The sequence below is a fragment of the Sorex fumeus genome, unplaced genomic scaffold (assembly GCF_029834395.1).
Source record: "Sorex fumeus unplaced genomic scaffold, SorFum_2.1 ptg000015l, whole genome shotgun sequence".
NCBI classification, from domain to species: domain Eukaryota; kingdom Metazoa; phylum Chordata; class Mammalia; order Eulipotyphla; family Soricidae; genus Sorex; species Sorex fumeus.
In genome coordinates, this window is record NW_026606072.1 from 26,131,484 (window position 1) to 26,156,600 (window position 25,117).

General features: G+C 44.1%; 1 protein-coding gene across 1 annotated transcript; it reads left to right on the forward strand.

Annotated features, from left to right (window-relative positions):
• Window positions 1–3,771: 3,771 nt before the first annotated feature.
• Window positions 3,772–9,755, forward strand: TMEM267 (transmembrane protein 267). The gene is made up of 2 exons (XM_056112184.1): window positions 3,772–4,152; window positions 8,944–9,755. The coding sequence occupies exons 1-2, from the start codon at window positions 3,841–3,843 to the stop codon at window positions 9,277–9,279; spliced, it is 648 nt and encodes a 215-aa protein (XP_055968159.1). The 5' UTR covers window positions 3,772–3,840; the 3' UTR covers window positions 9,280–9,755.
• Window positions 9,756–25,117: the final 15,362 nt, after the last annotated feature.

Below are 25,117 nucleotides of genomic sequence, written 5' to 3' on the forward strand. Positions count from 1 at the left end.
TATATATTATGGGTGGCAGGAAACGGAAGATAACGATTAGGAATCTTTTGAAGGCACTGTGGTTAATGGCATTTTGCTATGAGGGTGAGTGAAAGTGACCTTTCGTAGACAGTATTTCATACAAGTCATATTAATTTATGATATGAATTGTAATTCATTCCAAATGTTTCTGGTCATAGGCTGTGGATTGCTTACTCATTTTGTTAATAAAATGAAATATTTTAAATGAAATATTTTAAAACTCTTGAGCACTTTAGGATTTATGCAATACTAGTTTAAAGGAAAATTATGACTATTCCTTTTTTGGCAGGGTGGGCCCACCCAGCAATGCTCAGGACTTACTCCTGGCTCTGTGCTCAGGGATCACTCCTGTCAGGGCAGGGGATCAAACCTGGCATGGCCGCATGCAAGACAAGCGCCCTACTTGTTTGTACTCTTACTCTGATCCTATAACCATTCTTAAGGAAACCTATCCTGAGGAATTTACAAGGAATATGGAAAATAGCTTTAAAGCTCTTTTCAGTTTTCCAAGAGTTTCTGGAATCCATTGGCACTAAATCCATTTAGAGTCTAAACTCATCATTTAAAATGTAAGGTGAGGGATATTTATATATTGTGTGATGATAAAGTTGTCTCATAAATTAGAAGAAAATGGAAATCATGCAGTGGCTTTATGCAATTTGCAACTAAGTTGATAATAGCCTTTTATTTTTATCTGTTTTCTGAGATAAGCTTGGAAATAACCTTGTCATTAAAGACCTACATGAAGATGGTTTGGATGGTAGCAGGGCTTTTCTGTTAGAGTTCTGGGTAGTCTGTTCCTGGCCTGTGTTCTCGCTACCATCCCCGTCGATTGGCTGCCTTTCTCCTGAGGTCGAAGGCAGCGTTCCTCAACCACCAGTGGCCCCAAGCGGTGCTGGTCCCCAGGTGCAGAAAGGTTGACAAACACCTTGCCTTGTTTAGAGCTGCCAGTGCGCAGGTATAAAAGAGTTGAAGAAGGCTGGCTTAAGGGCTAGGCCATGCTTACTGAAGCAGAGCAGTATTCCTGCTCCTGCTCCTCTCCATTAGTTGTTATCTCAGGCATCTGTGTTCCAGTTTCCATCCATCTGAGGCAATACTAGCATTTATATTTATATTTGATTCAAAGGGATTTTTTCACATGTATTTATTTTTAAGGCACTGTAATTTAATGGAATTGTTTTAGCCAAACAGTGTTGGCAATCCCACCACCAGTGACCCAGGGCCCCTGCCATCCCCCAGCCTGCCCCCTCGGCAGGCATATAACAAATTTATTTCCTATTACTTGGTCTAAGAAACCCTTAAAAGAATGAAAAATTATTATTTTTTTAATTATTAGAAAATAAATTTATAAAAGTCAATTTGTGATGATTAATTGCTGTATGCTTTTAACCTTTCTTAATCTAGTAGAGGACAACCACATACACCATTAGTGAGTGCCATACTCAATGCCACACGGTGGGAAGTTTCTCCTGCCCTTTATAGGAGCCTTTTAAAATTTCTTGCAAAACTGGTTTCAAGGCTATGAATTCCCTGAACTGTTGCCTGTCCATAAAGCTCTATATAGTCCATCCAAATTGAATAATTTAGCTGGGCAGAGTATTCTTGGTGAAGTGTTTAGTTCATTGAGTTTTTGTACCTTTCTATGTTCTTCTATTTGTAGAAGATCTACATCTATTTGTAGAAGATCTGCTGTACATCTCATTGGGCTTTCCTCTGCGTATAAATTCCTTTTTTGGTTTGCTGCTTTCAATATTCTGTCTCTAGCTTTAGATTTTTGTCATTGTGAGAATAATATGTCTTGGAGTTTTCCTAGTTGGGTCTATTTTCAACGGGACCCTTCCAGCCCCTTGAATCTCCTTGCTCATACTCCTCAATTCTGGGAATTTCATCTAGATGATTTCTTTAACTGTAGTTACCTCATACCTGCCTTCCTGTTCTTCAGGGAGTCCAATATTCTTATATTGTTACAGTGTTGCTCTTGAATTCATCCCATAGTTCTTTAGTTTGTTGTTCATTTCTTTTCAGACTATTTCCCACTTTCTCCCATTGGGAATAGTTTCAATGATGCCAGCCAGAGGCGAGCCTCATCAGGGATGGTGCAGCAGTAAGCAGGAGGTCCTCAAAGGGGTTTTTTAAATAAACTTTAAAATTATCCATACTAAACTGTCAAGCACATAGACTTCTTATCCATTCGAGTGTCTAGTGCTTATTTGTAGAGATAAATGACTCAGAATTTATAGGTCTATAAATCCTGGGTTTATAGGAAGGTTCAGGATCTATGGATGTCTTGTGCATTTGTTGCATTTTGGTCATATCCTTTACTTGTAAGTAACTTCGAAATTATTAGTGTTTTTTTTTTAATTTTAGCGGAATCTGTAGAGCATAATCTAAGTTTGATTGCCCAGTGTTTCTCAGTCTTTTCCTCAATGGAGGGGTCCCCTTCCATCCTTTCTTTCCTGTGCCCCCTTGCCCTATAGTTGACCCTGTAGTCTTGTGCCCCCCAATTATACATTTTTTTTTGGTTTGGTTTGGGTTTGAGGCCACATCTGGCTGTGCTCAAGGCTTGTTCCTGGTTCTTTGCTAGGGATCACTCCAGGCAGTGCTCGGGAGACTACTGAACCTGAGTTGATGGCATGCAAGGCAAGCACCTTAACCTTCTCTCTGAGCCCCATGCATGCAGCTTTTACCTATGTCCCGCTGGAACATCCTGGGGACTCACAGGGAGCCAGATGGACCCTGGCTGAGAAGCACTGCTCTAGAGAACAGCTGTTGTTATTGCAAATGACCAAGAATTTGAGAATTAGTGTAAATGTATTGTCATTAGCAAAATAGTTTTTGCAAAGTAATTATTTTTCTCATTAACACAAAATTAATGGAACCTATGTACACTTATTTAATTTGGAGATTAGAGACTTTTATTTAGATTCTTTTTCTAACACATCATGAAAGAAGACATCCCACCTTTCCTACCTGCCAAGAAGGCCAAATATTACTGTTTGCAATCTCTCTTGAAGCTTGGAAATGGGTATATGAACTGGACTCAGCAAATTAGACACATAACTTGTCCCATTTTAAATTTCTTATTGAGAGTGAAGAGATGCTTATTTCCAAGAATCTTTTATTCCTTTTATTTATTAGGAGTTGGAAGCCTAATCTGAAGCCAGGTTCTTGAAACCAGGCCAGCCTTTGAATTACCCAGTATCTTTTAGGGGAGTTTCCTGGGGAGTGGAGGTACGGCTCCAAGAAGTGCTTAGGAAGGCTGGGGATATTTCTGGCAATACTTGGCTAGCTCTGTGGACCTGATGGTTCAGTAGTGGGGCCCAGCTGTGCTTTTTTGGTCACTGATGCTCAAGGGTTTCACCTGGCTGGTTCTGCACTTAGAAATCACTCCTGGTGTTGATCAGTAGACCATATGGGAGACCGGGGACAGAATCCTGGTCCACCATATGCAAGGCAAATGCCCTACCAGCTAGGCCCCCATAGTTGAGAAATTATTGCTGCTGCTGTTTTGTTTAAGTGTCAAATGGCAGCCAGAGTGATAATACAGAGGGAAGGGTGTTTGCCTTGAGGCTCTCAAGAGTACTGCTAGGAGTGATTTCTGAGTGCAGAGCCCTGAGTAACTTCTGAGCACTGCCAGTTCTGGCCCCTAAAAGCTAGCAAATAAGTAAGTAAATAAATAAACACATAAAGTATCACATGGTAGCCAGTGACTCTGCTCACACTCTCTGCTTTCCCCATCAGCGGGACCAGGAGCCTTCCCAGCAGCAGTAAGTGGCTGGTTCCCAGATGTCTTCTGGGGCATACTGACACCCATCGGGGATGGCGTCGGAGACAGAGAAGAGCCGGGCTTTGCTGCGGTCTTGTGGTGCTGAGTCTCTTCTTTCCAGCCTTGGCTTGGGTGTATTTTGCCTAGTGGCTGACAGACTTCTTCAGTTTTCCATAATTCAGCAAAACGACTGGCTTCGTGCACTGTCAGATAATGCAGTGCACTGTGTGATTGGTATGTGGTCCTGGGCAGTTGTCATTGGCATCAAGAAGAAGACTGACATTGGAGAAATCATTTTAGCTGGACTTCTCGCCTCTGTTATTGACATAGACCACTTTTTCCTAGCTGGATCCCTTTCTCTAAAGGTAAGAGCTTCAATGTTTCATTTTTCTGGTCTTTTAATTTCTTTACTTCCATTGGATTGGTTTTGACAACTAGAGGTCAGCCTGATTTAATTTCATCTGATTATTAATTTATATTTTGGGGGGGGCACACGTGTAACTTTGCTCAGGACTTACTCCTGGCACTGTAATTAGCCTTATTTAAAAACAAATGGGCCCGCCCTCTCCTCTCTGGAAAGAAAGATGGCGGCCACATGGGAGCCTTGTGGACAGCAGGTATGAGCCGGGAGTGTGGGGGCGACTAAAACCTCATGGGTCGGGGGGCGTTCTGGTCCGTCCTTCACGCCCTACCGAGGTCAGCAGTCGCCCCCCGCGAGCGGCTCTCCAGCACGGCCACAGCCCCAGAAGCACAAGGGCTTAATGCAGAACCCAGCAGCTTGGAGCAGAAAAGTGAAAGGACTATGCGTTAATCCAGGCAATCATTTCTGCCCAGAGGGGAAAGGGTGTTGCTCCCTTCCGCCCTCCTCCCTCTGGAAAGAAAGATGGCGGCCACATGGGAGCCTTGTGGACAGCAGGTATGAGCCGGGGGTGTGGGGGCGACTGAAACCTCATGGGAAGGGGGGCGTTCCGGTCCGTCCTTCACGCCCTACCGAGGTCACCAGTCACCCCCCACGAGCGGCTCTCCAGCACAGCCACGGCCCCAGAAGCACAAGGACTTAATGCAGAACCCAGCAGCTTGGAGCAGAAAAGTGAAAGGACTATGCGTTGATCCAGCCCATCAAGTCTGCCGGAGGGGAAAGGGTGTTGCCCCATTCGCCCTCTCCTCTCTGGAAAGAAAGATGGCGGCCACGTGGGATCCTTGTGGACAGCAGGTATGAGCCGGGAGTGTGGGGGCGACTAGAACCTCATGGGAAGGGGGGCGTTCCGGTCCGTCCTTCACGCCCTACCGAGGTCACCGGTTGCCCCCCACGAGCGGCTCTCCAGCACGGTCACAGCCCCAGAAGCACAAGGGCTTAATGCAGAACCCAGCAGCTTGGAGCAGAAAAGTGAAAGGACTATGCGTTAATCCAGGCAATCATTTCTGCCCAGAGGGGAAAGGGTGTTGCTCCCTTCCGCCCTCCTCCCTCTGGAAAGAAGGATGGCGGCCACATGGGAGCCTTGTGGACAGCAGGTATGAGCCGGGGGTGTGGGGGCGACTGGGGCCTCATGGGAAGGGGGGCGTTCCGGTCCGTCCTTCACGCCCTACCAAGGTCACCAGTCGCCCCCCACGAGCGGCTCTCCAGCACGGCCGCGGCCCCAGAAGCACAAGGGCTTAATGCAGAACCCAGCAGCTTGGAGCAGAAAAGTGAACGGACTATGCGTTGATCCAGGCCATCAGGTCTGCCGGAGGGGAGGGGGTGTTGCCCCATTCGCCCTCTCCTCTCTGGAAAGAAAGATGGCGGCCACATGGGAGCCTTGTGGACAGCAGGTATGAGCCGGGGGTGTGGGGGCGACTGGGGCCTCATGGGAAGGGGGGCGTTCCGGTCCGTCCTTCACGCCCTACCGAGGTCAGCAGTCGCCCCCCGCGAGCGGCTCTCCGGCACGGCCATGGCCCCAGAAGCACAAGGACTTAATGCAGAACCCAGCGGCTTGGAGCAGAAAGGTGAACAGACTATGCGTTGATCCAGGCCATCAAGTCTGCCGGAGGGGAAAGGGTGTTGCCCCATTCGCCCTCTCCTCTCTGGAAGGAGAGATGGCGGCCACATGGGAGCCTTGTGGACGGCGGGTATGAGCTGGGAGTGTGGGGGCGACTGGAGCTTCATGAGAAGGGGGGCGTTTCGCTCTGCCCTTCGCGCCCTACCGAGGCCACCGGTTGCCCCCCGCGAGCGGCTCTCCAGCACGGCCACGACTCCAGAGCACAGAAACCAATTTCTTAACTATCTGACTTTCGGTAGAAATACTTCCAGGGTCAATAGGTAGAATGGCAGGGGTCCAGAACCAACATTTAATTCTTGAGCCCAGCTGTAGAAGGCAAATCACTTCGCAATGCTTTTTCAGCGTGTCTGGTTTGGGGGGGGGGGGGGGGGGGATGGACTCTAGATGAAAGTGGTGAATCTTTTGTTGAGACGGTGAATCTAATCAAAGCAGATAGAGTGTTAACTAGAATTCATCTGCCTCACAGGGACGGGGAGGGGTGGGGGTGGGGTTTTATTGGGGTTCTTCATGGTAAAAAATAAGTATTGGTAAAGGGAAATGTGTTTGATATTTGCATGACTGAGACATAAACCTGAAAGATTTGTAACCTTTCCCACAGTGATTCAATAAATAAATTAAAAAAAAAAAAATGGGCCAGGCCAAGAAGTGGCTAAGTGGTAAAGTTGCATGCTTCACTCGCATGAGACATGGATTTGATCCCTCACAGCGCATCGATGAAAAGAGAAATGTAAAGCCCAGTCATTTCAACTCTTTCTAGCACTTAGTACTTCCCTAGAGGAGAAAGAGGAAGAAGAGGAGGAGGAGGAGGAAAAGGAGGAGGATGACAACAAGGACAAGGCCGTGGGGACCCAAGAGATAGTATAGGGTTTTGGGTTGCCTTTCACATGACTGACTGGTTCAGTTCCCAGCAGCATATATGGTCCCCAAGCACCGCCAGTAGTATGTCCCTGAGTGCAAAGCCATAAGTAAGCCCTGAACTTCCTGAGCACCACCAGGTTCAGCTCAAAAACAAAAAGCAAGACAAAAAAAAAAAAAAAACGGGCAGCAGGAGGGGCAGGATGTTATTCACAAACTCTCTTAGTTTTTTTCTTTGTGTTGCTGTTCTCTTTTCATGGGCATGCTTTGTCCTTTGCTTTTATGTTTTTTGTTTTTGTTTTTTTTTCTTTTTTTCTTTTTTGGGTCACATCTGGTGATGCACAGGGCTTACTCCTGGCTCTGCACTCAGGAATTACTCCTGGCGGTGCTCAGGGGACCATATGAGATGCTGGAAATCAAACACGTGTACGGCAAACGCCCTACCCGCTGTGGTATTGCTCCAGCCCCTGCTTTTATGCTTCACACTTAGAGTGCAGCTCCTACGTGCTCAAAATCATTCCCAGTTCCTGGTAGGCCTCTGATGGATTCATTTCCCCTGTCCCTCTGGGATCCAAAAGGAAACATTTCAATTAGGATGTCCCTAGTGGAGAAATCGAGGAATTTCATTGAGTCTTCAGGAATTAAAAAATGAACCGAGGCTGAGGACAGAGAAATAGTAGAGTGAGTAGTGCGCTTGCCTTTCACACGGCTGACCCAGGTTCTACTCATAGTATCCCATGTAGTTCCCTGAGCCCCACCAGGAGTAATACGTGATTGCAGAGTCAGGAGTAAGCCCTGAGCACTGTTAATGTAGTCTCCACACCCTCTGCCCCCGAAGAACAAAGATTAATGTAGTGGTTTGATATTATTTTCTAAGTACTAGCAGATTCGCCTACTTTTATGTTTATGATCTCTAAACATTTCAGGGAAGAAACACAGACTCACAAAAACTTTGGGTAAGGATTTTACCACTGGCTTAGAACACTGCCTGACTCAGTAGGTGTTTGGTATATATTTGTTTAGTGACTGAGAAATTGTCGCTTTTTCCTCTTGTTTCGAATACTGTATCAAGTATTTCTCAGAGATTGTCTCACTTATTTGGAAAGTTGGTTAGTAAAACTACAGTCTAATTTTGAGTTTTGTTCTATGAGATATATAATATTGATGTTTAAAATTCTAAGTAGAAGACCCGAGTTTAAATCCTAGTAATGGCATAAGCAGAACAGTTTTTCTTGTTGATCTTAATTTCTCATTTTAATGCTTATGTGAAATAATATCATCTTTCTAGTTGTTTTTTTTTTCTTTCCAAGTGTCAGCACTCTGAACCCAGGGCCTCACACGTGCATGCAGGAATGTAGCCACTCAGCCACATAATGGAATCTTTTCAGATGTTGCCAATTCTGAATATTTCCAAGGCTAATGTAAAGTGTTTATAATAAAAATAACAAAAATGGTCCTATGATAACTTACTGAAGGATGTTTTATTGAATGTGAAAGAAATTTTAACATTCTTACACCCCAGACAATTCTTTACAAACATAAAATTACATAGACTTCACATTTGGATATAAATTACATTTGTTGGTTTTTTTAAAAAAATATTTACTTATTTAGGCTTTTTGGATCACACCCAGTGATGCTCAGGGGTTATTCATGGCTCTGTGCTCAGTACTCACTCCTGGCAGTGCTCGGGGGACCATGTGGGATGCTGGGGATCGAACCTAGTTTGGCCACATGCAAGGCAAATGCCCTACCCACTGTACTATCTATTGCTAGCCCCTAGATTTTGATTTTGATTTTTTTTCCCTAGGCAGATAATAGGAAACTTCCATGTCTGGAGGTTTGAAATTTTGCTTTCACTTAATGCAAAAGATATCCTGCTCGTTCTCGATTTTTGTGGGCGGGGGCATCCCTGGAAATGCTGTGGGCTACTTCTGGCTCTGTGCTTAGGGATGGGTGGGAGGACCATGTGCCAGGGAGAGGATTGAACCTGGAGCTCCTACATGCCAGCTTTTGAGCATCTCCCTCACCATCCTACTCACGCTTTTTCCTCTTGGACTCATATAACAAATGTAGTACCTGTGTTCAATATATCAAGCTCAGTACCTGCATTCATTTAGAGGTGGCATAGAAAATGTTTCCCTTGTTTTTCTAATAAATTGGGGGAGTGTTTTGCATTATTAAGATGAATCTATAAAATACCAAGAAGTTGGCCAAGATGGAAATAATTCCAATTACTCTTCACTCTATCCCTCCCCACCCCAGGCTGCTTTGAATCTTCCACGAAGACCTTTCCTTCACTGTTCTACTGTGATACCTGTTGTGGCCCTGACCCTGAAGTTTATTATGCACATTCTCAAGCTCAAAGACTCTTGGTGCTTCCTCCCTTGGATGTTATTTCTATCCTGGACCTCACACCATATTCGAGACGGAATTCGTCATGGCTTGTGGATATGCCCATTTGGAAAAACTTCTCCTCTGCCATTCTGGCTTTATGTAATAATGACAGCATCTTTACCTCACATCTGTTCATTTGTTATGTACTTAACAGGAACCAGACAAATTATGTCTTCCAAACATGGAATTCGTATTGATGTCTAAGGTAAACCATGTGGCTGACTTAGAGAAGCAAATAGTTCAGACAGGACAGTTAAAAGTAGCTAACATTAAAGCAAATTTAAATTAAATCTTAATAATTATCATTCTTTCTTCTAAAACACTATAGTGCAATTTTAGACAATCACTTATGCTATGCCGTATTTTTACTATTCTCTTTAGCTATAAGGTATTAGATTAGCATCTAGTTATGTTTCTGAAAGTGTATTGTTGATGTAGTCTATTTGTGTTGAAAAATAACTCAGAATTTTAGTGACTAATTAATGGGAGGTTAGTTCATATTTGAACACACTTTTTCAGGAGATATTAAAATAACGAGAAAGTTGAATAAGATGAGATTGTGAGGGGGCTGGCGCAATACAGCAGGCAGGGTGCTTGCCTTGCATGTGGCCAACCCGGTTCAATCCCCAGGTCCTCATATGGTCCCTGGCAGAGCCAGGTATAAGCTCTGAGCACCACCAGGTGCGGCTTAAAAGTAAAATAAAAGAGATGTGACTAAGATATGTGAATAATATTGTTTATTTATTCTATATTATACTAACTAAAATTTAGTTTCCATAGTACATTAGTGAGTTGTGATTGACTAACACAGTTTCAGAGTATTTTTAAATCATAATATTTATAAAAGAAAATAATACTAGATTTAGGTTATTGTTTCTAAAGTTACTTTAGAAAATAATAACTGTAAATTTTAGCTCTAGTAACATCTTGTTTTTTTTCACTAAGAATCTCATGGTTTTAACTATTATTTTGAAAATCATAATTAAATCTAACAAAATATTTAAAATTGGCAAAAGATTGGCCTGGAAAGATAGTTTAGAGGTCTGGAGCACATACTTTGCATATGCAAGAACCAGATTCAATTCCTGATACCACACTGGGCCCCCAACCCATGCTAGGAGCAACCTCTGAACAATGAGCCAATAGACCATAGGACCACCAAGTGTGGCTCAGCCTCTTCCAATTTAACATAATAATGATATTTGAGCATAGTTATGGAATTTTAAATCACATGTAAAGGACTTAGCAATAATGTCATTTTAAATAGAATGTGCCATTAAAATTGTGTGAACTGCAATCAGTTTGTACATACTATTCTAAAATGTATCAGTTAATTTTTTTTTTATAAAAACGGAAATGATGGATAATAGGGCAATAGAACAAAGGGCTGATCCAGATTTTGTCACTAACTACATCTGACCTTATGCAATTTCCATAAATTCCCTGGACCTCTTATTCCTCATTAAGGAAATGGAAGGTTTTCATTAAGATCTCTTCCTCCTCTAAAATTCTATAATTCAGAGCTGTTAACCTTCAAGTAAGTTTACAATGGTTAAGAGCATGAAGGACGGAGTGTCAGTTAATTTATTTTAATGAGTCTGAGGGGAGGCATCTTCAAAATAGATTTTAGAAATTGACTATTTTCTGTGTTGATTCAAGTTTATCTGTTAAAAATATTAACATTTATTAGCGAAGGAGAATTTAATTGCTCTAAGTGTCACATTTTTAAAGTTTGTCATTTTGGTAGAAAAACCTTAAATGCAGCAGCTTTGTTGGTAGCATATTGGACCCTCGGCTGTCTTTAAATTTTCTTTTTTAGAAACTGTGATATGTAATGCTGTAATGGTGTGCCTTATTCTCTGAGAAATGATAAAGCGATGCCTTATCCAAAGTAGATTTGTTCTGTTTATTAAGATACAGAGATAACTGTAAATTGTTAGGATGGTTCTGGTCTTTGGCTTTTCTTTTTGTTCTTAACCATTTGATTGAAAACTATTATATTTTATAATCTTCTATCTTACACTCTATTGTCTTCCAAGAACAATCATTCTGTATATTTGCTTAGTATAATTTTAAGTATTATGTATTGGGGTAAATTTTTATTATAGTGAAGATTTTTTTTATGTGTCTCATTTCAGAAACTGTAGAAATAAAATCTAGTGCTTAGGAGTGATAGTACAGCAGCTAAGATGCTTGCCTTGCATGCAGCCAACCCATGTTCTATCTCTGGCATCACATATTATCCTCTGATCTCTGCCAGGAGTGGTCCCTGAGTGCACAGCCAGGAGTAATCCTGACCACAACCAGACATGACCACCAAATGAAAAGCAAAGAAAACATAATTCTTGTATAACTTTGTGTAACTTGTGTAAAACTACTTTTTAGGGGGAGATTAATTGTTTCTCTGTTTTAAAGGGATATCATTAAAATATAGGGCCTTCTTTCATATTATCACATTGGTATTTGGGGGCTCATCATAACTTTCCCTCTTAGAATGGACTTTTACTTTCACCATAACTTCTTGCTTTAAAAATATATGCAAATTTTGAGTGTTTATTTTTGTTTCACCTCCACTGTAAGAAATGTTCCAGATTGTGTAAGTGGTTTTGAAAAGCCATAGTTGTAACCTCAAGAAATATAGCAACCAGGTTCCCATGGCACCGCTTTGCTCCTACACCAATCAAGGACTTTGTGTCAATAAATCGTACTGAATGCTGGATCATTTCGTGTTTGCTTGAGTGTTTTCTCCTATCTTCTTATTGTCCTCCATTTAGTTTCTCACTTGGCAGATGCAGCCTGCCAGTGTAATGTTTTCTTGAACCATATAGCCAATAACATTGGTTATTCAGGAAAACTTCCACTGCTGAACATTCTTTATTCATCCTAAACCTTGCTTTTTTTAGCGTTGGGCTAAAAGGGTATTGGGAAGATCTGCCCAGGATGGGAGATGCATGCTGAAAGTAGACTATAGACTGAACATGATTGCCACTCAATGCCTCTTTTGCAAACCGCAGCACCCAAAAGGAGAGAGAGAACAAAAGGGAATGCCCTGCCACAGAGGCATAGTGGGATGGGGGGATGGGGGGTTGGAGGGATACTGGGATTAGTAGTGGTGGAGAATGGGCACTGGTGGAGGGATGGGTACTCGATCATTCTATAACTGAAACCCAAGCACAAAAATCTGTAAATCTACAACCTCATGGTGTTTCACTAATAAAAATTTTTTTTAAATGCTGTTGTTTCTGGTTGTATATTAAACTCCCATTTATTCTTATTGTCACTTTGCTCGAGGGGGCCCAGTAACGTCTCCATTGGAGACTTTGTTGTTACTGTGTTTGGCATATCGAATACGTCATGGGGAGCTTGCCAGGCTCTGCCGTGCAGGCGAGATACTCTCAGTAGCTTGCCGGGCTCTCCGAGAGGGGCAGAGGAATCGAACTCGGGTCAGCCTTGTTGGCTGCGTGTAAGGCAAATGCCCTACCGCTGTACTTAACCTTTTTTTCTAGGCAGAAACAGATCATCCTCTATTCCCAATACCAAGAAGATACCAGCTTCTTTTTCTTTTGGCTGGTTTTTTTGTTTGTTTTCCCCCAATTTTTCCAATTGAAAAATTGGAGAATTGGGGATATTCTGGTCCTTGTTTACCACTTCCCAACTAAACCCTTTTCCATCACAATTCTCATCAACTGAATGTATGAGTCATAATTTCAAGGAACTAGTTCCTACCAGATCATTACTATTTGTTTTTCTCCTTCTTTCTTAGTTGCAGGACAATCCAGTGAGTTATTTTTAGTGGATGTTCAAAATCTAGTCACAAAAGGTTTCTGCACTTTTTTGTTTTTAGGCCAGTCTGTGGTTCTCAGGGGTCACTCCTGGCTCTGTACTCAGGAATTAGTCCTGGTGGTGTTTACGGGGACCCATATGAGATGCCAGGGATTGAGCCTGGGTCTCTGTGTACAGGGCAAGTACCCTACCTGCTGTCCTATTTTCCCGATCCCTTTGCACATTTTTGACCCTTTGCCAAAGCTGTTTCTGACTCTCAGGCTCCAATTAGCTATTGAGTGCCTCTTGCCACTCTAGCATTTTCTAATACCATCTCCACTTTCTCAGGAAATTTAGTTTTTATTTATATCAATCAAACCATTCTCACTACCATTCTCTCTTTTTCGTCTGTCTTCTTACTAATTTGATTTTTCCATCACTACTCATAGGATAGTCACTTCTGAGCCTTCTAAAACTGCTTTCAGATACAGAAGCTCAAATCTTCAAAGGCTTATCTACTTCAACTTGATTCTAAATGAACAAGCCTTGCTCTGGCAAGTCTGGTGCAGAAGCTATAGATTCCTGAGATCCAGAGGCAGCCCTGTCAGGATTGTGGAGATAGGTAATGACCTTCAGTGCCACAGGTGATAAAGAACTGCAGTCTCCCACAGAAATGAGACACCAAAGTCACAGGTCCACTTCTAATCTATGTCACTGGAAAGTCCATATTGTCCCAGCACAAACAAGGTAATAAAAAGTTGACAAAGGCCTCTTGTAAATTGGGACCCCTGATCAATATTCCCAGGAAAGCCAGTGTGATCTCTTGTGCCTCAAGCACTTCATCAGCTGCCTAGTCCCTAGCCATAATCTCTCCTCAGGGGAAACCCCGGGGGGAATGTTCTTAGTGGCTGCAAATCTAAGCTCTGCCAATGATATGAAGGCAAGACAAGGGAAGAGTTTCCTCCTTAATAAACATGACGCAAAGACAGAGGCAGAGGAAAATGTTTGTTTCTCAGAGGCTAAGAGTTAAGAAGCAGCAGGTACCACAAACTGAATGTATGAGTCATAATTTCAAGGAACTAGTTCCTACCAGAAATATACAGGATCAAAAGAAGTTGGGTTTACCTCCCTGAAGCACCAGCGGGCAGGCTGTTTTGTTTTGATGGTTTGTGCTCTTTTTTGATGGGTTGGTTGGTTGGTTGGTTGGTTGGTTGGTTGGTTGGTTGATTTTAAACTGGGCTATGCTCAGGGGCTTACTCCTGGCTCTGTGTTCAGGGATCATTCCTGGCGGTGTGAGGGGGACTGTATGGGATGTCAGAGATCAAACCTAGATCAGATGAGTACAAGGCAAGAGCCTTCTATCTGCTGTGCTGTTGCACTCGCCCTGGTTTTTGCTCTCTTCTACATGTCATTATACATTCATGCAGGGCACAGGGAGAAATTTAATGAGATTTTTATCAGTGGGCCAAGAGCAGACAGCAACGTGTCTCATATCACCCTTGATGCTCTAGTAAAATATGTGCTTCCTTCAGTGATCAACAATTCTATTAAATGTAGAGAGCTTTCCATTTGTCTCCTCAGCCTTTCTCCTCTGATCTCCTATGAGCACTGTGAAAAAATACAGTCTCAGAAGGTGACTCTGTGTCTAAAGCAACTGCCTGGCAAGCAAAAGTCGGCCAAGCTCAATTCCACACGCCCCAAGCTTAAGCCGGCAGCTCTGAAGCCTGTGATCCTAGGGCTGCAAGTGATTCCCAGCCAGGGGTGCGTGTGTGAGCACTGCAGCTAAAGAGGACCCATAGTGAGGACAGCAAAGAAAAAGATGTGGAAGCACGTTAGCCAGAGATGTGATCCAGCACCGCCCCCACAACCTCCGCACCGTGGCGCTCTACAGCGACCCCTGGCGGGCACTGAGACTAATCTGCGAGCACCACAACCAGCGTGTGTACAGCCCCTGACCTTGCCGCTGTGGCATCAATAGATGGCAAGCAGGAAAGGCGAAAAAAAAAAACCCTCTATCTCAATTTTATGAATATTTATAAAACCGTAGTTCTTACTCCGTGGTTCAGCAAACAAAATTTATTATAATAGACCGCCAGAGAATTTTACTTTGCTCTGAGACAGGATAGCCTTTAAACCATTCCACATGGATGAAGATTCTTATCCTTAGAATAACTGAGAAAAGTTATTTACCAGTTATTTTCACAAACCTATAATTTTTAAATTATTCTCCATGATATATGTATATTTATGTAAATATATGCATATTTATATATTTGTACGTATATAAATATACATATATTTGATATGCAAACTCTAACTTTAATGGGATCAAGTTTATTTTGATCTAGTCTTATTATGAATGTACAGATGTTATTTTGTTATTAGTATACTTTTATCTATATCAAGAAATTCTTGTTTCTTATTTCCAATTATAAGTATCATAATTTCATAAGGTATAGAAATAATCTACTTAAACTGAATTCCAAGCACTTAATTTAATTAAAATATAAAATAAAAATACTGATTAAAATATTCTTAGTCTGTCAATTTTTAGAAAAAATGCCACTCAGTGTTGACATAAAATGTTAAAAAACGGGGGTATGGTGCCGCCAGCAGGTCAATCTGTACCTGTGAGGCGAGTGCATCAGCAGCCTGATGGCGCCTTCAGACTTCCAGACACCCCAAAATTGCTGCTGTGCCTTTGGCCAGACCCCAAAAACTTGGGGCAAAGTTTACCAAGAAAGTAAACGGCCAAAAGTTAGGTATGTGGGAAACACACCCACAAACCACCTCCGGCTCAGCTATATAATTGGAGGCAAGGCCTCTTTGGTTCCTGATTGAACTGCTTAATGGACATGATCCCAGAGACTCAGAAACGAATCTCAGAACCCAGTGGCTTTAGGTAGAAATGCGTCTGGTCTCTGCAGTAGGCTACCGGTGCTGGGCCAACCCAGGTGGAAAAAGGTTTCGTGCCTTGGCCTGTTCCCCCTGGTGGCCCAGTGGCCACCATTCGTCTGAGGCCACTGGATAGTCACATTTGGGCCCCCAGTGATGAGACACACAGGGCCTCACGGGATGAGGGTGGAGCCGGGCTTGTCCTCCCCACCCCAACGAGACCCCAAGTCATCGCCCACGAATGGCCTCTCTGGCTCCTGATCAAGCTGCTTAGCAGCCATGATCCCAGAGACTCAGAAACAAATCTCAAAACCCAGTGGCGTTTGACAGAGATGCATCCGGACTCCACAGTACGTTACTGTCGCCGGGCCACCCCAGGGAGGAAAGGGTGTTGTCCCTCCGCCTGCTCCCTCTTGGCGACTTGGTGGCTGTCATCCTCCAGAGGCCATTGGACAGTCAGGCTTGGGCCCGCAGTGACAAAACTTGTTGGGTCTCACGGGATGGGGGGGGAGGTGGAGCCGGGCCTGTCCTCCCCACCCTAACGAGACCCCAAGTCATCTCCCACAAACGGCCTCTCTGACTCCTCATCAAGCTGCTCAACAGCCTTGATCCCAGAGACTCAGAAACAAATCTCGAAACCCAGCGGCTTTTGTCAGAAATGTGTCCGGACCCCGCAGTAGGTTACTGTCACCGGGCCACCCCAGGGGGGAATGGGTGCTGTCCCTCCACCTGCTCCCTCTTGGCGACTTGGTGGCTGTCATCCTCCAGAGGCCATTGGACAGTCAGGCTTGGGCCCGCAGTGACGAAACTTGTTGGGTCTCACGGGATGGGGGGGGAGAGGTGGAGCCTCCTCCCCACCCTAAAGAGACCCCAAGTCATCGCCCACGAACGGCCTCTTTGGCTCCTCATCAAGCTGCTCAATGGCCATGATCCCAGAGACTCAGGAGCAGATCTCTAAACCCAGTGGCTTTTGGCAGAAATCCCTCCAGATTTAAGTGTTAAAATTTCAGAATTTCAAAACCACATGGCCCTACTGCAGCCACACGACATCATATGTTATTCATAACCAGCAATGAACACAAATTGTCTATTGTTGCCTTTTCAGCAGATCTGAGTGTTGGGTAAAATCTCAAATAATGGTGGGTCTGGTGTCGAAATAGTGAATGTGATCAAAGTAGAGAGAGAGTAATGTAGAAATCATCTGCCCCACAGGTAGGGGGAGGGTGTAGGATGGGGGTATACTGGGATTTTTGGTGGTGGAGAATGGGCACTGGTGAAGGTACGGGTGTTTCATTGTATGACTGAGACTTAGACCCAAAAGCTTTGTAACTGCTCTCACGGTGATTCAATAAATAAAATTATAAAAAATGGAAAAAGAAAAAAAAAGTAAGGTGGAGTTCATGCACAATTCAATCAGCTAATCAGTGGCTGAATAAATAGCAGTACTCCTACAAAAAAAGAGAAAAAAAAGTAAAAAAAAAAATAGTGTTCTTAGGGAAACAATAGATATTTTCTTGCCAGGGAAAATTCAGTAGTATATTTTAAAACTATAAACCCTTTAACCAAAAATTCCATCTATAGGAATTTATTTTAAGTAATTAAACACGTAATCATACAAAAGAAAAGGATTTATTTTGGTTGCTTATAATGGAAGAAAGTGAGAGAGAAAGGAGAAGGATGAGGAGACATAAAATAAGAAAAAGGGGGAAAAAGGAGAAAAAGGACAGTAAAGAAAGAGTATCTAAAAATCATCTAAAAGTCTGGAAGATCAGTGCCCTATTGTACAATAGATACTAATGACTAGAGGCATTTAAATAGAGATTGCCATGACAACCAAAAATATCCACATGAAGTATTTTTTTAAAGAAAACTAGTATAGAATGCTGCGATTTTATTTTTATAAAATATGGGTGTGTGTGTGAGAGAGTGTATGCGTGTATGTAGAAAAAAATTGAAACAAAGTTTCAACTACAGTGTTCTGGGAGTGACAACTGAGTTGAGTAATTTTTATTCTGTATTTACTGTCACTGTCACTGTCCTCCGGTTGTTCATGGATTTGCTCGAGTGGACCCAGTAATGTCTCCATTGTGACACTTGTTACTGTGTTTGGCATAGTGAATATGTCATGGGTGCTTGCCAGGCTTTGCCGTGCTGGCGAGATACTCTCGGTAGCTTGCCAGGCTCTCCTAGAGAGGCGGAGGAATGGAACCTGGGTCGGCCAGGTTGCCGCATGCAAGGCAAACAACCTACCCACTGTGCTATTGCTCCAGCCCTTCTGTATTTACATATTAGGTAATTTCAAAAAGAGGCAGTGATACCGCTCCAAGAACCAGTTGTTAGCTGCTTGAAAGGCAATACTCGAGAAAGAAGTCCCAGTACCAGAAAACTGGGTTTATTCGGGCGAATAAATGCTCCCAAGGTGAGCAGACAGAGGATTTGTCCCCAAACAGCATCTTACTCTCAGGCTGCGGTTTGGGGTGTCTATGAAGCTAGTTTAGGAGGATGAAATAGGGTGGCTGGGTGATGAGGTTGCGCGGTGCAGCTGTAGGCTTCCCGTAAGAGCTTTCGGGCCACGGTCTGGCCGAGGGAGTGATGAGAGCTTGGAAAGCTCCGTCCCAGCACCAGCATTGCTCCTGAGAATCTCACTGACTCCGGCTTAACAGGAAACACAATTCATGCGAACACTCCTGAGTACTAAGCACACAGATGAGGCGAAAATCAAGTGGGGGTTATGAAAAGAAACTGGAGGGGCTGGAGAGAGAGTACAGTGGGCAGGACCTTGCCTTGGGAGCGGCCTTCAGGATTCAGTGCCCAGCATCCCCTGAGGTCCCCTATGTGATTTCTGATTGCAGAGCCTGGAGTAACACCTGATCATCACCAGGTGTGCCTCTCCCGCTTCCGCCCCAAAAGAAAATAAACTGGAGGGGGTGGAGAGAAAGTACAGAAGGCAGGATTCCTGCTTTGTGGGCAGCTTGGTTTGATCCCCTGCACTACATGTCCCCTGAACCTTGCCAGGAAGATCCCAGAGTGCAGAGGAGTAGCCCTGAAGGGGGTGGGGGCAAGGTGAAGTGTGTGTGTGTGTGTGTGTGAGAGAGAGAGAGAGAGAGAGAAAGAGAGAGAGACTGGAGTTTGGAGCGCCCTTTCATCACGTTCAGCAGCAAATAGAACCATGTAGCTATGACAATTACTGAATTGTTTAATCAGAATCCAGGAATATTCCAAGACCCGTATGAGAGCCAGGCCAAAGCAAGAAAGGTCTCAGGGTCACACCAGTCAGATAAACGAGCAGTCTCCGGCCACTTTGCACACATCCATGGTGATTAAAGGACTTCTGAAGCATTTTCCCTTCTTACTGACCTTTTCAGGAGTTAACTTGCTTAACCACAGCACTACAGTCCCATCAGCCCCTAATTGCCAGAAGATTCAGGGAATGGCATATTAGAACTCAACAAATATTTGGACCCTCCTTGGACCCTGTGTGAGCTTTCAAAGAAAGTCTACCTCAGGATTCACACACTCTTGCTCCTTCAAAATTCATTTGACCAAATTTGAGTTCTGTCCAGGTCAATGATACTGAGACCAGGTACGTTAAGAGGAGGGTTAGAAATAATTTTTTTGCTATCTGGATGAGTCTAAATTAATGATAAAGTGACAGGAAATGACAGGAGTTGTCCCTCACTACCCTCTATTTCAGACAATGGTGGTATTGGCAGGCAATTTCCCAGAGAGTGAGTTCTTGCTCTGGATGCAAAAAGTACCATGTATCTGAGCCTGACTTTATTTATTTATTTTGGAAATAGAAAGGTTTGTTGTCAAGTTAAAGGGAAAGGGAAAGAAACTTCTAAGCTGGGGAGGAACTTAGTATAGAACTAAGTTCTGAGCTTGACTTTAAAAGTTGACTTTTATGATGGTTGGAGGGATCACTTGGGATGGGAGATGTGTGCTGAAAGTAGACTAAGGACCAAACATATTGGCCTCTCAGTATCTATATTGCAAACCATAATACTCATAAGTAGATAGAGAGCAAGAGGGAAATTGTCTGCTGTAGAGGCAGGGGGAGGGGTGGGATGAGGTGGAGAGAGATACTGGGGACATTGGTGGTAGAAAATATACACCAATGAGGGATGGGTGTTCGATCATTGTATGACTGAAACTCAAATATAAAAGTTTTGTAACGGTAGCTCACGGTGATTCAATAAAAAGATTGTTTTAAATAAAACATTTTTAAAAATTAAATAAATAAATGCAGAGTCTCCTGCCTCCGCGCCTGGCTGTCCTCACCGGGGCCCCTTGGAGGGGGACAGGTTGAATTTTCCTCCACACCCTCCCCCGAGCAGAGCCCCAGCAGCTGAAGACCTCCAGAACCAGCCACAGCCATGCTGAGACCACTCTCCACACGTCCGGACAAGCCTCATGCATGAAGGAACCGGCAGAGGAACCCAGGCATGCGGGTCCCGGGGCTGAGATATCCAAGCCTGCTCGGATTGGGACTGGACCTTCTCCACCCAGATCCCCCATCTTCCAGTAGTTAGGCATCACACCCACCAGCTGCCACTGGCGCCAAGTTGGTCCCGTCAATAGTCAAGATGCAGAGACTATAAAACCCAGCTCCCGGAAGCGCATCTCGTTTTTCCTTTGGAGAACCTGGCAGGCTACCGAAAGTATCCTGCCCACAAGGCAGAGTCTGGCAAACTTCTCGTGTCATACTCAATATGCCAAATACCAGTAACAATGACGGGTCTCATTCTACTAAACTTGAAAGAGCATTGACTATGGCTCTTTTAAAATCTCAGGGCTGGAAAGAAGAAGACGTTACTGGTGTCTGCTCGAGGCAATCGACGAACAACAGGGTGATCGTGATCATGAAATAAATAAATAAACGTTGACTTTTAGTGAGGTAGAGATAATACAGGGCTAAGGCACTAACCCTGCATCCAGCCTTTTCTAGCCCCAACAGTCCTGAGTGCCACCAGGAGTGATCCCTGAGCACCATTAGGTGTGGCCCAACTCCCCTCCCCCTTGACTGGTTTTTATTTCTCTAAGCAAGAAGAGGGCCCCTAGTCATTCAAATGGGAGAATCCCCGACACTGTTGGCTCCAAGGGCACATTTACTAGAATTCTTTAAAATGGTCCCTCAGTATCAAGCTTTTATCATTTCCCGTTTTTTTCTTTTTCTTTCTTTCTTTTTTTTTTTTTTTTACTTCCTGTTTTTGGTTTGGGAGCCACATCTGGTGGTGCTCAAGGCTTCCTCCTGGCTCTGCACTCAGGGATTATTCCTGGAAGACTCTGGGAACCATATGGGGTTCTGAGAATTGAACCTGGGTCAGCCTTGTACCAGGCGAGACCCCTACCTGTTGCCCCTCACTATCCCTCCAGTCCCTCACATCCCTTTCTGAAGTAGGACTGAGCCTGAGCCTGTAGGACAGAGCCTGTAGGACTGAGCCCTGTGAGTGACCTGAAGAGAATCTTTAGAGCTCAAAACTCCTGGTTCTCTTTTCCACTCTGAGGTAACTATGTGGAGTTGGGGTGGGGGTGAGATTACCAGGAATTTAAATGGACCCGTCTTTCCCTTCACCAGGGTGGCAGCAAAGGCAGCAGTGAAAGAACTCCTGGCCCTCTTTCTCAAAAGAGACAAGGAATATCAAAATATATTGGCAGCTCTAAGAAATAATAGCACAATAGTCCAACAACAACACTAACAGTTGGTGCTTGTGTAGGTATTCAGAAGGACATAGATGTTGTTCAGTGGTAGAGTGCATGTGTGGGGCCTTGGGATGGATCCCCAGCATCGCATTCACAAACACACTGTTGTGGAAAGTCAGTCGACCACACTTAGTGGAGGAGCTGATGCTTGTCTTGGCTCTAGGTGCTAGTGAATCCCACACTTCCTCTTCCCGGACCTGCAAGGCTCTCTGCCCAGACTCTGTAACAATCGTGTCTCAGTGAGGGGCCAGCTGCCCCGGTCAGCAGAGATCCCTGTGTTTTTCCGGAATTTAAACTGATTTACACACTGAAGCTCCCAATTAGTCATCTGATCCCCCATCGTGGCACAACCCCAGGCCACTGTCATGTGTAGGCTTTGAGCCCCAGAGATATTCATGATGCAGTCCTCCACTCTCACCACAGGTCAGTTCAAGAAAAAGGGAAGTGAAATGACCTTAGGGGACTCTCGGATAAGGAAAAATACTACAAACTAGTGAGAAGAAAATATGGGAGGGGAGACCCTACCTACAGGGTCTGTTTCAGTATAGTGTGGGGTGGGGTTGTGTATTTGCTGAATTGCCTTTCTTTTTTTACTTTTTTTTTCTTGGGTGGGTCACACCTGGCGATGCTCAGGGGTTACTCCTGCCTTTGCACTCAGGAATTACTCCTAGTGGTGCTCAGGGGATCATATGGGAGACTGGGGATCAACCTGGCTCAACCACATGCAAAGCAAATGCTCTACCCACTCCACTATCACTCTGGCCCCCTATTGCCTTTCTTTCATAGCTATAACAAATTCCGTGAACTGCTCAGAACAGCAGTATGAACACATATCCAGAGAGCATAGACAGGTGGCTGATAGGTATATAAGAAAACACCCATCACGAATCACAAAGGAGCTGCAGATGCAATGAGGCACCATCTCATACCTGTGAAGATAACACAAGGTTGTGGACAAGGTTGTGGAGGAAAAGGAACTCCTGTGAACTGGTGGTCAGTAAGTAAATTAGTGCAACCACTTTAAAAAATGGCATTAAACCCCCTCAAGAAGTTAAAGATGGGAGCTGGCAGATAGCTCAAAGGGCTGAGCACATGCTCTGCAAGTTGGAGACCCAGGTTCCATGCATGGGCCATCACATACAGCCAGGTAGCACCGCACTAGGTGTGGCCCCAAAACAAAAAAATCAAGGCAAGTCTTACAGAGCTAAAAATCAAGGCTGAAACAGCACTGGGCAACTGGATATCCTTGAAGGGAGAGGGCACAGGGTCCTCCAGGGCCAGAGGAAGACCTAAGAGGCAGGTGTGTCTTGGGTGAGTCACGAGAGCAGCATGTGCTTGCCTTCGCCCTTTGGCATCAACTCCTCCTGCAATTAAGCAATCACAAGAATGTGTTCCCTGATCAAGTCCCTGCTGACCCCCGCTGGGGATATTTCCGACATCAGAGCCCGTGTGATCAGATTGGGTTCACCTGGGGAACCCCAGGCCAAGTGCCTCATCTCAAGATACTTTTGTTTTTGTTTGGGGACCACACCTGGAGAGTCTCAGTCTCTTAGTTTCAGGTTTTCTGTTTTTTGTTTTGTTTTGTTTTTTTTTTAGTACAGATCCAGGGATAAGCCCTGCTAATATGAATAAATGATCTGAGGGTAATTTTTGTTTGGGGACTACAGTTGGCTGTGCTCAGGGCTTATCCCTGGCCAACTGTAGTCCCCAAACAAAAATTACCCTCAGATCATTTATTCATATTAGATTTCTTAGTACAAATATTTTATCTACTATTTATTAAATCCATTAGTCATTCTCTATATATAAAATTTTCAACGGTTAATGCGAGTTGTTTTAAATATTTCAATGACTCCAAATTTCCAGGCTTAAGTGAATTTTTAGTATTTAATATACTGTGCAAGATCATTTCTTTTTTTTTCTTTTGAAAATCCAAGTTTATTCAACCTTGTCACTGTCCTCATTTTTTTTTTTTTTTAGTGAAACACCATGAGGTACAATTGTAGACTTACAATTCTTTGTGCGTGGGTTTCAGTGAGTACCCATCCCTCCACCAGTGCCCATTCTCCACCTCTAGTGTCCCCAGTATCCCTCCCACCACCACCCCCCATTCTCCCTATCCCACCCCACCCCTGTGGCAGGGCATTCCCTTTTGTTTTCTCTCTCCTTTTGGGTGCTGTGGTTTGAAAAAGAGGCATTGAGTGGCAGTCATGTTTGGTCTATAGTCTACTTTCAGCATGTATCTCTCATCCTGGGAGGATCCTCCCAACACCCTTTATTTGGTGTTCCCTTCTCTATCTGAGCTGCCTTTCCCCTAGCATGTGTGGCTGGCATCCAAGCTGGTTTGTTTGTTTGTTTGTTTTAAATGTGACCTTCCTAGAAACACTTTTTTAAAAAATTCTGTGCACAAGACCAGCTTCTTGCTCTTATGTCTTTAGACAAATCACAAATCTCCATGAGATTTCCAAAACTAACTTCCTGAAATCTCTTCATTGTCCACACTGACAACTCCCTCCAACATCTGGCGAAATGGCTTCCAACTTGCTTTACCTTGCCCCTGATATTGGGATAGTAATGTCATTTTTCCCATTGTTCTTTTTTTTTTTCTTTTTGGGTCACACCGGCGATGCACAGGGGTTCCTCCTGGCTCATGCACTCAGCAATTACTCCTGGTGGTGCTCAGGGAACCATATGGGATGCTGGGAATCGAACCCGAGTTGGCCAAGGGCAAGGAAAATGCCCTGCCTGCTGTGCTCCAGCCCCTCCCATTGTTTTTTAATCACTACTGGCTGTATTTCGTTTCTGTTTTCTCCAGACAGAACTGTTGAATTTTTTTTTTAAACCAAGACCGTTTTCTATTCTTGGAGGTCCGGAGCAGGGAGGAACAGGGTACAGAGAATAATTAAATTTCATAAACATCTCTGCCAGTTAAACACTCATGGTTTCTTCTGGTAAAAATGTGCAAACACAGGTTCAGTGGACCACTTAACAAATGTTTAATATGTTTCTACTATGTAGCAGAACTGCTCTGAGAAACAAGTGCTCTAACATGGTCTTCACCTTCAGAGAACTCTTTAGGGTAGATGTGGGGACACACGGGAGAGAACTGTGAACCACGTCTTGCAACCAGGGAACGCCAGATGTTTCTGCAGTCTCACTCAGGAAGAAGATGACTGCAAGTTAACAGAAGAAGAGTGGTGCCCTGGGGTGAGTTCTGGGAGGGAAAATAGAGTGAACTATTTACACTTAGGGTCCTCCCAGTACAATCAGCCTTGGCCTTAAGTGGTGCTGCATGCCTTTGTGTCTGGTTCTGGGGAGAGAACACATCCGAGGGCTTTGTGCCAGTTATGCTGTGCTCTCTGTAAGAGAGTGCCCCCAAGTCTGTGTGAGCAGGTTAAAAAAAAAAAAGCACGTCAGACCTTTCTATTGAGCTGCAGGAATAAAGTTTGTCAGTTCTCTCATCTCTCCTCTGCGCTGCTTGAGCTCAGAGCTAGATACTGAAGCCCGCCCTGCTGCCCTCCAGAAGATAACATGGGGCAGAGGGACAGCACTTTCAAGAGCCCTGAGCAATGGTGCAGAGGTCATTCCACGATGCTGCAGTCAAATGCCTGAGGTGGGAGAGTGAGGGGGCTGAAAGCATTAAGCTGGCAGCAAGGAGGCCCAGAGCGGAGTCTTTCTGTTT